Source organism: Pseudorasbora parva, chromosome 1, assembly GCF_024679245.1.
Source record: "Pseudorasbora parva isolate DD20220531a chromosome 1, ASM2467924v1, whole genome shotgun sequence".
In the NCBI taxonomy this organism is placed as follows: domain Eukaryota; kingdom Metazoa; phylum Chordata; class Actinopteri; order Cypriniformes; family Gobionidae; genus Pseudorasbora; species Pseudorasbora parva.
This window is the reverse complement of record NC_090172.1, coordinates 65389995-65408194: the sequence shown is the minus strand read 5'-3', so window position 1 is coordinate 65408194 and position 18200 is coordinate 65389995. Positions and strand designations below refer to the sequence as shown.

General features: G+C 38.0%; 1 protein-coding gene across 2 annotated transcripts; it reads left to right on the top strand.

Moving 5' to 3' along the window:
• The first annotated feature begins 644 nt into the window (after window positions 1–644).
• On the top strand, window positions 645–11457 carry si:ch211-63p21.1 (uncharacterized). Of its 2 annotated transcripts, XM_067447592.1 has the most exons (7): window positions 648–903; window positions 1673–1773; window positions 1898–1984; window positions 7208–7285; window positions 7367–7437; window positions 7649–7820; window positions 8649–11457. In XM_067447592.1, exons 2-7 carry the CDS (start codon window positions 1708–1710, stop codon window positions 8847–8849), a joined length of 675 nt encoding a protein of 224 aa, XP_067303693.1. In that variant the 5' UTR covers window positions 648–903; window positions 1673–1707; the 3' UTR covers window positions 8850–11457. The 2 variants fall into 2 exon arrangements, with proteins under 2 accessions (XP_067303692.1, XP_067303693.1); XM_067447591.1 differs by having other exon boundaries at window positions 645–903; window positions 7208–7437.
• Window positions 11458–18200: the final 6743 nt, after the last annotated feature.

Here is an 18200-nt window from a genome sequence, read left to right as displayed (position 1 = left end):
GGATGTGAAATTATTATAATATAAATTCCATTAGTATTGCTTGAGAATTTATTTGTATGTTTTAATGTGGTTTCTATATGTGACCCTTGAGCACAAAACCATACAATGTCATACTTTGCATGGATATATCTGTGGTAATAGCCAACAATACATTGTATGGGTCAAAATTATACATTTTTCTTGTATCATAAGGATATTAAGACCATGTTCCATGAAGATATTCTGTAAATTTCCTACTGTAAATATATCAAAAGGTATTAAATGTATAATACTGTTGTATAATATGCATTTATGCATTGCTAAGGACTTCATTTGGACAACTTTAAACAATATTTTCTCAATATTTAGATGTTTTTGCACCCTAAAATTCCAGAATTTCCAGAACAGTTGTATCTCGGCCAAATATTGCCCTCTCCAACAAACCATAAAGCTTATTCAGCTTTCAGATGATGTATATCTCACTTTGAAAATGAGCCTTATGACTGGTTTTGTGGTCCAGGGTTATGTTTTAATGCCCATTTATATAATACAAATATATGAAAATGAATTATATTACCAATGTTCTTTTGTAGAAGCTGCTATCATCACGACGACATTTCATTGGCTCTTCGCCACGCCTTACGTCATCTCCGCACTCAACGATGGGAGCGTGCGCGCTCCTCTGCCCTGCTCCGGAATGTTATTTATGGCAATGCGCGTTCCCGCGGACAGCACCGTTATTATTCGACGAGCGACCGAAACTACAATGTCAAACATTTTCGGCACACCGAGCGCTTCCGTGTTCACGCGCGCCGGTAAGGACCCATGCTGATCTGTTATTATTACACGCGCAACATCTACCAAGCGATCAAATGATATTTCAGGACGCAAAAGATTGAGAAGATGTATCATCTTTCAGACAAGGTAAGTGACGCTCGAGCGCTTTACGAAGTTCACGCACCGCAATGTCTCTTAAATAATAATTGCACGCGATTGTTATATTATCGCGCGCTTGTTTTATAGCTTTTGTTGCGTGTTTCTTGTGTTTATAATAACTTTAAATGATTGACATCACCCTCGAGCCGCATATGTCACAGCTGCGACGCGGAGGCGTTGCGCAATGTTATTTAAAGTGTGTGAGAAAACATGTGTCCGACAAATAACTGCGCGGATACAGTATGTGCGCGTGTATTACGCAATGAGCGCGCGGGACAGATGCGCGTGGGATTGAGCCGAATCCAGCCAGGCTTTCTCAAAAGCGCAGTTCCTTATAAAGGATGATTAGAAGAGAGAGAAAAAAGCATGCACATAAATATCATTTAATGCATTTGCGTAATATGATCTTAACCAAGACGGTTTGAGTTTCGGACAGCTGCCCTTTAAACTGATGGTGCAACCACTTTAAAGCACTTGTCACGCGCATCACTGTCACTCATCCAATCAGATAATGTCTCAGTAGAAATGTGTTAACATCATAATGAACTGAATAGGCCAACATTAGCCTTAATGCATAATGGATCTACAGCCTGTGGTATGATGAGCATCTCTCATTTTTAAAAGTCATAACTATGTGTGATTATTGCATGTAATTATGTATTACATTCAGCTTGATCATCACACACTGGCGATGCTTGTGTGAGTTTCAGTGGAAGTGTCTGTGTTTCTTTATTTATCCCTCGCTCACCCGGTGTAGGTGGAAGTGTGAGAGTGTGAGTGAGTCAGGGAGAGATGGAGGTGATCAGGAGAAAAGACTCCAACGGCCTGTTCTCAGACAACTCGGACAATGACTGCGAGGTATGAACTGAGTGTGTGTGTGTGTGTGTGTGTGTGTGTGTGTGTGTGTGTGTGTGTGTGTGTGTCAGAGATAAGCAGTGACTGTCATATTGAAAATAGACATGTTGGATTGGTCTCTCTGTAGGACATGGGGGCTTGTGGACAGAGTGCAGGTGTGTGTTTGTGTGAAAACACTACCTTCACCGCCTTCTGTGATCAGCACCCACATGAGGTAAGTCTTTATGCTATATATATATATATATATTTTTTTTTTTTTTTTTTTTTTTTTTTTGAGAGAGAGAGAGAGAGAGAGAGAGAGAGAGAGAGAGAGAGAGAGAGAGAGAGAGAGAGAGATTCATACTTTTACAGGAAAGCTGTTTATTGTGTTACAGTATATTACGAATAAATGCTGTTCTTTTGAATGTTGTAGCATAAATATAATTGTATTACAAATACAAACCCGATTCCAAAAAATGTTGGGACTGTACAAATTGTGAATAAAAACAAAATGCCATGATATAAAAGTTTCAATTGTCAATATTTTATTCTGAGTACAACATAGATGACATATCAAATGTTTAATGGTTCCCTTAGAATGAGTTGAAACAATATGTTAAATTGTTCTCTGATATCTACATAGAGGGTATGTGGCTTATTTAAAGGCAAAATTTGTCCAGATACAGTTTTACAGGTCTATTTACAACCCTATAAATTGTCCCTAGGATGTACTGCTCTGTTTTTGCCTTATTTGGAAGAGTCATGAATATTAATGTTGAGTTCTGCTCTGATTGGTTTATTTCAGCCACTCACAGCAGTTCAGTGAAGCGGCTCGTGAGTCCTGACAGAACACAGACCGACTGAACGACACTTTAAGCAGAACATCTCAAATGGAGATTGATAAAATGCAGCTTACTTGTTTATTGGTGCTTTCAGATCATCAGATTTCAGAGAGAGAACCTGAGAATAACCTGGTTGCCTTACAATTTGTAGTTTATTGAAATTAAAAAATTGAGTTGACACAATGAAGCAAATTGGTTTAATAAATAGAAACTCAAAACATTATTGTATCTGAACCACATAAAATTTTTGATAAATTATTAAAATAGCACAATTTGGCATGTTTCACTGCGTCATCACAAATAAAACACACAAAATGCTTCTTTTAAAAAAAATATATATATATTTTAATAATATTTGAATAAAGGATGTCGATTCTCCAAAATGTTCATTGTATTAACTCAGAATTTCAACGAACTCAAAATTTGAAGGAAACCAGGTTACTTTAAAAAAAAAAAAAATGTTTTACAGTGAATAGTTGCCAGATTGGACATGTTTAGGTAAAACACCGGATAGTATACGTGTTCTTTTCACAGAAAAGCTCTGATTGGGGGATTTAAATGACTGAAATCTGGCAACCGCACAAACGTTCATTCCCTCAGACAAAACCAAAACCAGTGATATTAGACTAGTCTTTTTTCGTCAAAGATATTGCATGTTTATATAACGTTAGTCACAATGTAGGCTACGCAGTGACTGTGATGTACTCTGAAATACAAGCATGCAAAAACATCATACTTAAGTATATATAACTCATATATTAAGTATATATATATATATATATATATATATATATATATATATATATATATATATATATAAATATATAACTATATGACTGCACATGTTCAGACATATGAAAATGTTGGGGGATTCAAAATTAGAGAACAGCATACAATTTCATAAATTACGAGGTCACTGCTTAGTCCTTTCTGAAATGATCCTAACAGGAGCAGAAGGGCAGTTTTTTTAGCATATTTCACAAGTTAAATATATTCTGAAGTACAGTATACTTAAATAAGACTATTGAAAAATAAAGCTGGTCAGAATTAGACAACACTTTCAGATACCTTCAAGCTTTGGGTGTTGATCTGACACCTGGTGCTAATTTCCGTAATAACCTGGCAAACCCTATTTAACTTGAAGCAAACGTTCCAATTTTCACTGACGTTGCAAGATGGCAAGCCACTCTAAGGTTACTGAAACCCAACGACACCAGGGTGTCCAGATGAAGGCCAAAGGGATGACCCGTTCAGTTATTGCAAAATACGTTGGTCATTTCAAATCTGTAATTTCTAGAATATTGAAGCTTTACAAAGACACTTATTCATTCAAGTACCCAAAAAGGTACACAAGACCAATGCACGAGAGGACAGGACAATGCGGAGACTTTCAATGTGGAATCGGTTCAACACTGCAGCTGGAATTACTCACCAGTTCAGAGCTGAACACAGTAAGGATCTGTCTCGCCGTACAGTGTCTTGTCATTTAAGAGAATTCAGACTGAATGTTCACTCTGCAGTGACCAAGCCTCTCATCAGCAGAAAGAATCAAACGGCTAGACTAACCTCTGCTGAGGAGCATGTTGTGTGAACAGAGGAGAACTGCTCCAAAGATCATTTTAGTGATAATGCAAGTTTAATTTAATTGGGTCCGATGGGAAAAATTATGTTCGGCATCAAACTGGGAGAAGATTAAACCCAAAGTGCCCAAAGAAGTCAGTGAAAGATGGAGGAGGAAGTGAAATGGTTTTGGAGATGTTTCTGCAGCAGGAGTTGGGCCTATTATACAGCTACATGGCAGAACCTCAGGACCTGTTTATCAGAACCTCCTTCAGCAACATGTGGTTCCTTCACTGCGAGCATCTCCCAATCAGCCCACAATTTTTATGCAAGACAATACCCCCGATCACACTGCAAAAGGGTAAAGCAGTTCCTTGAACATGAGAACATTGAAATAATGAAATGGCCAGCCCAGAGTCTGATCTAAACCCCAAGTGAAATCATTGGTGACAAAGTTATGGCTAAGAAACCAGCTACAGTTCCCGAACTGTGGAAGAGACTGGAAGAAGAGTGGACCGATCACACCGGAGCAGTGTGAGTATTTAGTGATGTCCTGTGGCCACAGCGGTGCTGAGCTCATTCAAAGCAAGGGCCTCTAAACTTCCTACTAATTTTTGACGGCTGTAAGCATCACATTTTAGTTGTATTGTTTTTTTTGTGCTGCATTGGTTATTGTTCTCTAATTTTGATCACAGTGTTTTTGACAAAATAAAGGTTTTTGTTGAAGTACCTTGGTATTTTTTAAACATGCTAGCAGAACAATGGTTTACCCACAGCTAATCTGCCTTCAAATTTCTACCAATGAATATCAACAATATTTCTGAAAAAAAAGAATGTTTCTAAATTGTTCTCTAATTTTGATCTTGACTGTAAATGATCCCCAACGCTTGCATCATGGTTGGGGTTATGTTGAGAATTACTTATTTGGCAATGATGTTTGAGACTCACAGTATGTGATGTCCATGTACTAGACTCTTATTATTTCACTATGGCAAGGTTTATTCAATTTTGCATTCTAGGGCACCATTAAACTGAGAAAATGTATAATTTTATGGGAAAAAGGGTTGATTTCTTCCTTTTATAACAGTCTGCAAACGTCTAGGCACTGAGGAGACAAGTTGCTCAGGTTTAGGAATAGGAATGTTGTCCCATTCTTGTCTAATACAGGCTTCTAGTTGCTCAGCTGTCTTAGGACTTCTTTGTCGCAGCTTCCTCTTTATGATGCACCAAATGTTTTCTAATGGTGAAAGATCTGGACTGCAGACTGGCCATTTCAGTGCCGGATCCTTCTTCTACGCAGCCATGATGTTGTAATTGATGCAGTGTGTGGTCTGGCATTGTCATGTTGGAAAATGCAAGGTCTTCCCTGAAAGAGGCGACGTCTGGATGGAGCATATGTTGTTCAAGAGCTTGGATATACCTTTCAGCATTGATGGCGCCTTTCCAGATGTGTAAGCTGCCCTTGCCACACACACTCATGCAACCCCATACGGTCAGAGATGCAGCTTCTGAACCGAGCGCTGAGAACAACTTGGGTTGTCCTCTTTAGTCCGGATGACATGGCGTCCCAGTTTTCCAAAAATAACTTAAAATTTTGATTCGTCTGACCACAGAACAGTTTTCCACTTTGCCACAGTCCATTTAAAATAAGCCTTGGCCCAGAGAAAACGCCTGCGCTTCTGGATCATGTTTAGATATGGCTTCTTTTTTGACCTATATCGTTTTTGCCAGAAACGGCGAATGGCACGGTGGATTGTGTTCACCGACAATGTTTTCTGGAAGTATTCCTGAGCCCATGTTGGGATCTCCATTACAGTATCATTCCTGAATGTGATGCAGTGCCGTCTAAGGGCTGAAGATCACGGGCATCCAGTTTTCTGGCCTTGACCCTTACGCACAGAGATTGCTCCAGATTTTCTGAAACTTTGGAGAATATTATGCACTGTAGATGATGATAACTTCAAACTCTTTGCAATTGTTCTCTGAGAAACTCCTTTCTGATATTGCTCCACTATTTTTGGTAGGATTCCCAGCAGAACATTGCCCAAAGCATCATGCGTCATCCGCCAGCTTGCCTTCCTGGGGCCATGTGTTCCCCAGGTAAGCCACGCACACACACCCGGCCATCCATGTGATGTAGAAGAAAACGTGATTCCTCAGACCAGGCCACCTTCTTCCATTGCTCCGTGGTCCAGTTCTGATGCTCACGTGCCACTGTTGGTGCTTTCGGTGGGGTCAGGGGTCAGCATGGGCACCCTGACTGGTCAGCGGCTATGACGCCCCAAACGCAACAAACTGAGCTGCTCTGTGTATTCTGACAGCTTTCTATCAGAACCAGCATTAACTTCTGGAGCAGTTTGAGCTCCAGTAGTTCGTCTGTTTGATCGGACCACACGGGCCAGCCTTCGCTCCCCACGTGCATCAATGAGCCTTGGCCGCCCATGACCCTGTGGCCGGTTCTCCACTGGTCCTTCCTTGGAGCACTTTTGATAGATACTGACCACTGCAGACCGGGAACAGCCCACAAGAGCTGCAGTTTTGGAGATGCTCTGACCCAGTCGTCTAGCCGTCTCAATCTGGCCCTTGTCAAACTCGCTCAAATCCTTACGCTTGCCCATTTCTCCTGCTTCTAACACATCAACTCTGAGGACAAAATGTCCAGGTACCTAATATATCCCACCCACTAACAGGAGCCGTGATGAAGAGATCATCAGTGTTATTCACTTCATAATGTCAATATATGCATGCTCTGTCCAGGCAATGGTAAAAAGCCAAGGCAAAATAATCAAGTGACTATTTATAAGATAAATCTGAGCTAAATTCCAAAAGGGTCGTCCCTTATCTCTTAATTAGTCATGGGTGTGTTTTGGGCATGCACTAAACCAATCAGAGTCTCATCTCTCATTATTCCCTTTAACAGCCAGTTGTGCTCACACCACGACGGACTCATAATTAAGTAGCTTAATTACGCAGCAAAACCGCAGACTTTTTTGTCTCTTTTGAATGTGAATTTCTGAGTCATGTGATCTGAAAGAGTGTGTGTTGTCTCTCGGCAGGACTCCAGGGTGAAGTGTGTCCAGTGCGGTAAGAACAGACCCATGATCACCAGATACTCTGAGGGTTACGGCACAGAGGTGAGGCATCTGCACCTCTCTGAATGTATAAGCCCGTGTGTGTGTGTGTGTGTGTTTCAGTGTGTGACTGGTGTGTTTCAGGAGGAGTGTGTCCAGTCTCATCCTCAGGGAGACAGCGATGCAGACGCAGATATCGAGGACACGGACAGCAGGTGTGTGTCTGACACACACAAACACACATTTGTTTTTGTGAAATGTGGGGATATTCCATAGGCGTAATGGTTTTCATACTGTACAAACCGTATTTTCTATCCCCTACACTGCCCCTAAACCTATCCAACACACACACACACACACACACACACACACACACCGCACTGCATCACCTTCTGCAGCTCTTTCTCTGCATTGTGATTCGCTCAGGCTCCAGATTGCAGGTTCCCTCCAGCGAATCAGCTCCCGGAAGAGGAAGCGTCAGCGAATCACGCGGCAGGACACCACTGAGAGTGAAGACGACGGTGGGCGGAGCCACAGGACTCACCGCTGGAGTCTCCGCCTCAGTCCTCACCGCACTCACAACAGGACAATACTGGAGGTGCGTCGCTCGATCATTATCAAATATGATCTTAATGATCATTAAAACCTCTGCATCTGGGCTGAAATTATTTACCTTTGGAAATAACGTTTTTTTATATTTCATATTTTATATTTATTTTTAGAAAATTTAGCAATTAAAGTTAAACTTAACTGTTACCTTGGGAACTAGCTGATATATAATTTCAGTTAATCTACATTTGTAATTTTATTGACATTTTTATTAGTGTTTTTTTCATATTTTCCATTTTCTTTTTAATTTTAAAGATTTTTTTTTAAATATGTCTTAAATATATATTTTAATATACATTTTAAATATAGTTTTTATTCATTTTATTTTAGTTTTAGTATTTTTTTAATATGTCAAATACCTTTTTAAAGTATACATTTTAAATATATATTTTATTATAGTGTTTTAAATATATATTTTTTATTCATTTATAGCTTATATTTTTATATTATATATATTTTTTTAGCAAATTTAGAAATTCAGGATAAACTAAACTGTTGAAAAAAAGTATAATTTATTAAATATTTTATTTAATTTCAGTATATATATATATATATATATATATATATATATATATATATATATATATATATATATATATATATATATATATATATTTTTTTTTTTTTTTTTTTTTTTTATTTCTTTATTAGGAGTTCAAAACTTACAACAGAGTAAACACAGAACACAACAACATAATAACAGTAGTGGTACTAATACAAAAAAAAAAAAAATGCAAAAATATATATATTTCATTTTATACATGTAAAATATGGAGTAATATTGCTGTGTTATGACTCCCGATGGATGTTCCCGCAGGAGAGCGTGTCTCAGGTGCGTCCGCTGGTCATCTGCCGCTGTGCCGCGCGAGAGACTCGAGCCGTGATGGACATCAGACCCGACGGGGACAAACGGCTTCTGCTGACCCTGCCTGTGTCCTGCTATCTGCTCATCGTCCCGCTCTCCGTATCCATTATCATCATCCTCATCTCATTCCTCCTGCTGCTCACAGATACTTGACAATACTATAGCACTGTTCACTGTAAACATAAATAATGTCTCCGAACATTAGAAATGTTCTAGTGACTGATCACATTTCAATTTCGAATTGAAATTCAGTCGACTAATGCAATTTAATTCACAGAAATTAAATTCAGCCAACCAGTCACTTGAACATGTTTAATTGGAGAACTGAATTTGTTTTATAGTGTATAATCTTCACTTCATCAATCCATTTCTCTGCAGTTGTGTCCACATGTTCAATAATATTAGATCATGCACTTCCAATCAAGACATTTCATTTTAAGCTCTTTTCTACAGTGTCATCTATGGAAGCCCATTTCTGCCACGTGAGAAACTACAGAGCTTTGGTAATTAGGACATACAAAGTCAAAATCATGACAAACAAAAATAATAATAATTATGAGAAAAAAATCAATTATAAGTCAAAATTATGACACCATATAAAAAGTCATAATTATGACATAAAATGCAATAACTATGAGATGAAAAATCTAAATTAGGACATAAAAGGTTATAATTATGACAAAATGTAATGACTATGAGATTAAAAGTCTAAATTATGACGTTAAATTCATAACTATGACAAGAACGTCAATTATGCGATACAAATTCAAAATTATGACAATTCTTTTTGTAAAAATTATGACCTTTTTATCTCATAATTATGGCTTAGCATGTCATAATTTCAACCGGTTATGTCATAAATATGAAATTTTATGTTTAAAGCATTTATTTTTTACTTGTGTGATGGAAATTGGCTCCCATAGTTATCGAACACCAAAGAAATTAAAATAATTTGACAAAAAGCATGTGATCAGGACTGCGAAATTACAGCGATCATGTAATTAAGTGAAAATACTGACAAAACGTCAAAGTATTTCATCAAAAACGCAAGAGCGAAAGTGTTTCCACACTCAGTCGAGTTTAAGTTTAAAGTTGTAGTTTTTTAACGATCGCGTCTCCTCACAAGGAAAAATGACCATATTTGTGGCCAATTACATTTCACATTGAAATGGATTTATTGGCTGTAAATAAAAACAAATTGATGGACTCAGCAGTTTAGTAAGATGAAATAATACAATATATAGGCCTATATTTTTTCTATAATACAAAAGATTTAAGTAATGACCTGTGACACATGTACTTGGATCCTTGGTAGTTTTCCAAGTTTCATATGATGGAGGTTTTATGACCTCGCCTGCTATTATCGCCATTAACCAGCACTAAATGACTTCAGAACACCACAGCACCTGAGTGCAAAAGACAGATGTTTTTACTCTTTAATGAAAGATTACAAAAACAGTCGTGCTGAACATTTTGCTTCAGCGTCCTCTTCATGAAGTGAATCACTGTGCCGTCTCTCAGTCATCAGAAGTAGAGCTGTTATCTAATTCTTCATGTGTGGGAGAGAAGCACATCGGGGCCAAAGGCCCACCGCCACATGTGGGCTGAATCTATGCAAGCGTCAATCGTTTTACAAACCCTTTTTTTTGTGAATATGCTCTAAAGAGTTTCAATCCCTCTTTCATCTGTTCCTGATTCTTCATTCGTGTTCATGATGCGTTCCTGTGTGTAAAGGGCTGTTGTTTGTCTTACTGTAAAGGCGATGTTTCACAGCGAGTGACTCATTTGAACCGTCTCGAGACGCAATATTCACTGACAGAAGCACAAGCCCGAGTCAGGTCTAGTGAGTTCAGACAAACCTTTCCCAAAATCCCTCTGCATCAGTTCATTATCCGAGCGGGAGCGTTCACGGTTTGCATGTTTATGAGCGTTATCGCTACCGGTGTACCTCATTCCAGCTTTTTTTAGATCTCACATTTGCTTACTGCATATGTTCCTTTGTATATTTTTCCCTGTGAAAATGATATTGTAAATTGAGTCTCTGTCTGGATTTTCCGAGAATTAAAATGATAGTTTGACAGCAAGTCTTAAGTGTCTGATTTTCGCAATGGACAAATGCTATTGTTACGCCTCCGGCGTGCTTTGGTTGTGGTTTCTTTTTCCTCTTTCATTCTTGACTGTCATGATTCTTAGGTTTTTTGGCGATTGGTTGGTTATCAAGTTGGTTATTTGCGATTGGTTGGTGTTAGAGGACAAAGAAGAAATGTCCAGAGAGGAGTCAATCATCATTAGTCACCGTGCCGACGTCCGTCAAGGAACCAATCAGAAATCGCCTTCTCTGCACAAAGACCTGGACGGGACACGGTGATGGACGTAAATAAACCATTATTTTGTGTTAAAGTTATTGTTACATGAACGGCATAATGCATCACCTTAGAGATTGAGTTTGTTTATACACACCAGGGAAGGAGCGGATGCTACCCCATGTATTTATCTCTAGTTAGTATGGTTTAGTTTAATAAACAGTGGAGCCATACTTTCTTACTAAATTATTTGTTAGTTTAGTACTTTAAATAATGTAAGCTAGGGTGTTTTGTTGGTTTCTTTGCTTTAGCACCGCTTATTATCCCTCACTCCAGTGTTTTGTTGTCTTATTATTTACTTATTATTATTATTCTGTAAATATTTATTTCTTGTTTCACTATTGTAAAAACAATTGTGTGTGTTCTCTATGATTTTGACACTAAAAAGCATTCATTCATATCTATCTCTGCCTGATTCATTTCACCACACAAATAAATGATTAACTGAAACTGAATATTTATTATTATTATCTTAATTCATCTAACTTATATGTTACATATTACCTCTAGACATCTTAAATAGGGAGAGGTAACACTGCTAATTAAATATTGTGTGTTGTTTTGCTAATGCTAATTAGTATGTTTCTCCTTTTTATGAAGCAAGTTATGCAATTTGTGATAATAATAAGCTTGCTCATGGCATTTGCAGAGTTTCCCTTATAATAACTTGTTAGAGGCGATAGAAAAGTGTTAACAATAGCTACCCACTTCCATATTCCTATTCCAAAGCAATCACAACCAAATTAAACTAAATTAAAGACAAAGTGATAGATCGGCTGTTTAAATTTGAAATTTTGATGTAGAGAAAGGGACTATCCCTTTGGCGAGGGGCAGAATGTTACTGAAACAGGTAAAGAGGAGGTAGAGATGGCCGTGGCAGAGGCTGAGGCTTATACTGGGGCAGATTTGCCACCCTTTGAACCTTTTTCACCAGATACTCCCAGGCCAAGAGGGAGACAAAGGAAGGTGTGAATTGCACGGCTCTGTATGGAAGTGCAAGTAGGTGTACAAGCCCACCGATCAGAGCTGGATCTGTGTCTGGAGGTCCGCAGGCTCAAAAGTGACTTCGTAAGTTGGAGATCTCTTGGCACCGACCTCCTCTTTTCCGCAGAACTTCTTGTTGGTGAGTGATAATTCATCTAATTCAGGTTTTACCACATTTGTTTGGGAACACACATTGCTTTAGTGCTGAATTTTCGAGAATCGGAAGTGGATAGTTAGTGTATTGCTTGTAAAAGGATAGCTACTTCCTTAGGTTGGCCAAAGGATGTTTGGTCTTTACTGCTACAGTGCAAATTAGTGGGCAAAACCAGAGAAGAGTACTCTACCTTGTCTTTGGAAGATGGTCTTAAGTATGCTTTAGAAATCACAAGAAAAATGCTTCTCAGACTGTTAGAATTTGCATGAGAGAAAGAAATTCTCAATGACAATGGTGCATTTCTGGCTGATGATTTTGTTTCACTTGAGTCATTTATGTTACTTTTAAGCAGTGAGTGTGTGGTGCGTCAATTTTGTAAGCTGTTTTGTGCTTACGCATAAAACATTTTTCAAATTGGAACTGTTTAAGAGTGAATGTTCAGCTGCCTAAACAGAACAGTGAGAAGTACAAAACAAAAACCCAATTGTTAAATAAACTCTCCTCAGAGTAATTAAGAGTGTTAAAATGAACTCTGAATCAGTGTTAAATTCAAAGACATAGTTTAGAGATTGATTGAGTGATGACGGAGCATTAGTGATGAACACCTGCTGTTAACAAGCAAATTCTGAGGAATCTAAAGCAGAGTCTGAGGAAGTTGCAAAAACCAAGTCTTGTGACAATGGCCAGGTGAGTGAAGTTGCTTTTTTTCAATTTGGGTATGCCAAATCCAGGTGGAACTCCCAAAAAATGGTCCTGGAGTTTAAGCGGTTAACCAGGTGATTCCACCGGCTCCTTTCATTCCAATCCCTGTTTTGGGTGAACCTTTTGAACAAGCGATAGTAGACTATGTGGGGCCTCTACCAATGTCTAAATCAGGCAACCAGTTTCTGCTTACGATCATGTGCAACACTACCAGGTACCCAGAGGCTATTCATAGTTTTCATGTGACTTCACACCCTTATGCAAACACCCACCTGGAGGGAATAACAAGGCTTTCCTCTGCTGCTCACAAAGTCATTTTTTTACCAGGCTTGTTGTACGTACTAAAGAAGTAAGACAAAATTAAATACACACCTTATTAATGATGTATACCTTGTACAGGCAAGCAGATTAACACAGAATATAAATGCAACATATGTTTGAATTTAATTTTTTCCTTTGAAAACTATTATAAAGAAAATATGTTGTGTTCCTATTTTGGGCTTTTCTGCTCATCTGTATTTAGTATGTATCATCAAAAAGGTGTAAACTAATCTTCGCTGTGTTTTCACACTTGGGTCCTCTTTAAAAGAACCAAACTCAGACTCCTTTAAGTGGACCAAGAGGTGATCCGAGTGAAAAAGGACCCAGTTCTCTTTGCGTTCTCTTTCCCTGTACCTGAAAGAGGACTCAGATCATTTTGTATCCACTTTAGTAGGAATGTGGTCTCAGACCCCTTTGTGTTCAGACTGTTGCTTTTTGGATCTAGTCCAGTTCAGTGTTTGATGGCTGACCCTACGGCCTTCAACATTTGATCCCATTCACTTACATTGCTTGTTCCTCAGTAACCAAGATATTTGTTTGTAAATATTTTTTAATGGCATTGCCACAAATGCTGTTGAATTAAGTAGTTTATCTTTTTACATAAAACAATTTTTTTTTTTGCAATACTACATATTCTTGCACTAGCTATATCACACATCCACCTTTGTAACTAACATTTATTTTGAATTGTTTGTCTTGATTTATGTTTATTTTATTGCAGAAGGCAATGATAACATCAGCATGCAAAAAACAAACAAAAGCAATACAATATAATAAAAAAAAAGATGCAAATTAAATAAACTGCTTTAAATTGTTCAGGTAAAGTATAGGTATGCCTAAAATCAGAATGGAATAATCACATGAAAAACATAAAACTGCATATTTTTTTTCACTGTATGACGTAGCTCAGACCCCTGAAAAGGACCAAGTGTGAAAACACCCTAAGGCACTTAAAGGGTGGGTTGTTGCACCAATAAGGATTAACCACCTCCTTACCCTGGCATCTGTTCACCCTCCGTCTATGCTGATCAGCCCCTTAAGTCTTCCTACATAGCAGTTTGTAAATACAGCTGACAAGTTTATTTCAGAGATTGTCCGAGAGAGAGTTTCTGGTGGTCAATAAAAATGGAAATGAGTATTAACACTGTTGCTGTTTTATTGGCAAATCCATAATAGTGGGGAAAATGAATCATAGATGAAGGTTTAATCACAGGTTAGAATTGTAAACACTTCATTTTAAACACATCAGGGGTGACACAACTCAATTTAAAATAAAACCCAGATCAACAAATTAGCGTTAAACTTTGCTTAATATAATCCTTATTGGTGCAACCCACCCTAAAGTTAAGCACATTAGAACCTCCCGCTGTTTTTAATGATTGAAATACTGCAGCAGGTGATGTATGTGGATCACAAATGTATAAAACTTGCATCATGTTTGCATATTTTTGTGATGTAAAATTGACAGGCTTGTGCTGCATGTTTATGGCTGTTTTGCCCTTCAGGGCTCTGCAACAGTCACGTGACTGAAAACTATAAATTCCTACCTATAAACTATACATTACAGCCAAAGCAGTTATTAAAACTTTAACAACGTTCTTCTCCACTTTTGGTTTACCCAAGTTCATACAAACCAATCCGGCACCAATCTAAGCTGTGCTCACAAGTTTTCAAGTCGCTAAATATCATAGAGAAAAAGAGTGAGACCAGTTATCTGATGAAACGAGTACCATATTTTTTATTTATTTATTTAATGTGCCTTAAAGTATATTTATGATCTCCAGGTTAAAACAAGAATACCATATTAATATGCTAAACGTTTATTGTACAAGTGGTGGCTCTGATACAGGATCTCTTACCATGAAAAAAAGATATGTTGTCTTTCCTGCTGTTATTAGGTTATCGAACTTGAAACTCTTGCAGACTTATCAAATTGTTTAGCTCATCATAATGCAGATCAAAAGCAGGATGTTGTTGAGCTTCTAAATCTATTTTTTTTCTATCTTTGGTTATGTTCCCACACTAAAAAACGTGCTGCCACTTGATATTCAAGTGACTAATGCACAGCCAATTAAACAACACCCCTGTAGGATTAAGAGCTTTAATGAAACCGGAAACTCAGTACTTGTTGGAGAAAGGATTAGCTATTAGAGCTTAGAGTTCCTCATGTCTCTGAGCAGAAATCAGACAGGACTAAACAGTTCTGTACTGATTATTGACATGTGAATGCTGGATGGAAGACTGCGTTGATGGTGTAGGATCAGCAATGGTTGTCAGTAAACTTGACCTACTCATTGGACACTGGCAAGTTCCACTTACCTCTAGAGCATCAGGAATTTTGGCTTTCATAACACCAGATTGCTTTCTGCAGTATAATGTTACAGAATTTGGCTTGCGAAATGCTGCTGCTACAAAGACTGGTCAGTTTAGTGCTTTTTGACCTTCCTAACTGCAATGCTTATCTTGACGATTTGATTGTTTATTCACAAAGTTGGTCAGAGCATGTAAAGTGTCTAGAAACGGTGTTCAATTGTCTAGAGAAGGCACCCCCAACACTTAGTCTGGCTAAATGTGATATTGGGGAAAAGAAAGTGACCTATTTAGGCACACAGGTGGCACAGGGTAAAGTGCACCCTTTGTCAGCAAAATTATGACTATTAATACGTTTCATGTACCAACTACCAGACAGCCGATTAACAACGTTTTTTCCGTAATTTCCATTCCGAACTTCAATAATTGTCTTTCATAGCCATTTGCATGGTCTCTTGAGTGCCAGAAAGCTTTCAGCAACATTACAACCTTGTTGTGTGGTGAGCCTGTGTTTTCTGCCCCAGATTTTATAATGCCGTTTAATGGTGAATTTATCAATGCATAACGTTTTCTGAAAACATCTTCAATTGCTAAAAAAGAACTGATCCGTGAAAAACACTGATCACCATGATGGTGACCTCGAACTGAACATTTTCGACCAAACATCAACATTAAAACCTATGTTAATTCTAGCCTGGTCTCATTGGAAAAATGTACCTGTGGCAACATTTTTGCAAACCACAAAATATGTACCAAGTGAAATGTCCACTCGGTGGCGCTAAAAGCTTAGTCTTTTTCTGGATCAAATCTGGCATGTTTTGTTATGTTGATTTTTTAACACCTACACTAAACGCCAAACCTACCAGATAGTGTTAAAAAAAGCAAATGTGGCAAAAATAAAATTGTATCCATGTAATTTCAGCTTGTGTTTTGAACTTGCCTTTGAGCTCTTTTATCATGACTCATTATCACGGGATTCCTTCCCAAGCTTTTAGCATTGCAAGTAAAAATCTGTATCAGCTAAGCTCGAGCAGGTTTGGTATGTCAGAAAAGCCGAACATATGGAGCTGGTTAAGTGATGCAAACTCCAAAATGTATCTGTTTACAAATCATGGACTATGGTTAAAAAAAAAAAACCTGTTGCCACAGGTACATTTTGCCAATGAAACAAGGTTGGTTAATTCTCAATAAGAACTTCTGTAGACATCTGACAGAAATAAAGTCAGTCTGGTTAGTAATAGGTGAAGCTGGTAATGCTGTTTGTGTACTTAGTTCTCGATCTCAAAAAATAGCATATTTCATCTCCCATATTCCATGGTCAGTAAACCATTTACCAGTGGTTTTGGCATTGTGAGCAGGTGCCAGGTCGAGCTGAAAAACCAAATCTTCATCTCCATAAAGCTTTTCAGCAGATGGAAGCATGAAGTGCTCCAAAATCTCCTGATAGTGAGCTGCATTGACCCTGCCCTTGATAAAACACAGTGGACCAACACCAGCAGCTGACATGGCACCCCAGACCATCACTGACTGTGGGGACTTGACACTGGACTTCAGGCATTTTGGCATTTCCTTCTCCCCAGTCTTCCTCCAGACTCTGGCACCTTGATTTCCGAATGACATGCAAAATTTGCTTTCATCTGAAAAAAGTACTTTGGACCACTGAGCAACAGTCCAGTGCTGTTTCTCTGTAGCCCAAAAGTGTCTTGACCTGGGGAATGTGGCACCTGTAGCCCATTTCCTGCACACGCCTGTGCACGGTGGCTCTGGATGTTTCTACTCCAGACTCAGTCCACTGCTTCCGCAGGTCCCCCAAGGTCTGGAATCGGTCCTTCTCCACAATCTTCCTCAGGGTCCGGTCACCTCTTCTCGTTGTGCAGCGTTTTTTGCCACACTTTTCCTTCCCACAGACTTCCCACTGAGGTGCCTTGATACAGCACTCTGGGAACAGCCTATTCGTTCAGAAATGTCTTTCTGTGTCTTCCCCTCTCGCTTGAGGGTGTCAATGATGGCCTCTGGACAGCAGTCAGGTCGGCAGTCTTACCCATGATTGCGGTTTTGAGTAATGAACCAGGCTGGGAGTTTTTAAAAGCCTCAGGAATCTTTTGCAGGTGTTTAGAGTTAATTAGTTGATTCAGATGATTAGGTTAATAGCTCGTTTAGAGAACCTTTTCATGATATGCTAATGTTTTGAGATTTTTGGGTTTTCATGAGCTGTATCAAAATCATCAGTATTAAAACAATAAAAGACCTGCAATGAATCTAAAATATATGAAAGTTTAATTTTTATCATTACATTATGGAAAATAATGAACTTTATCACAGTATGCTATTTTTTTAGAAGGACCTGTATGTATAATATATATATATATATATATATATATATATATATATATATATATATATATATATATATATATATATATATATATATAATATAAACATGTTTTGTTGTTTTATTATTTGTATATATTCTGTAAATATTTATTTCTTAATTCACTATTACACAGTAAAAACAATGATTTTGGCACACACAAAAAAACATATCTGTCTGAGATTATTTTCACCACTCAAGTCATCCTCAACTGAACTATATTTTTATAGTATATAAAAGTAGTTTATAACTACTATTTTATAATTTTCTTAATTTATCTAACTGTACCATTTATATGT

Bases quoted from the DNA above. Each gene is read 5' to 3' on its own strand.
- si:ch211-63p21.1 (XM_067447591.1), top strand. From the start codon at position 1,708: ATGGAGGTGATCAGGAGAAAAGACTCCAACGGCCTGTTCTCAGACAAC. The intron at 7,438-7,648 runs GTGTGTGTCTGA...TGATTCGCTCAG, and splicing joins ATCGAGGACACGGACAGCAG to GCTCCAGATTGCAGGTTCCC. The intron at 7,821-8,648 runs GTGCGTCGCTCG...ATGTTCCCGCAG, and splicing joins ACAACAGGACAATACTGGAG to GAGAGCGTGTCTCAGGTGCG.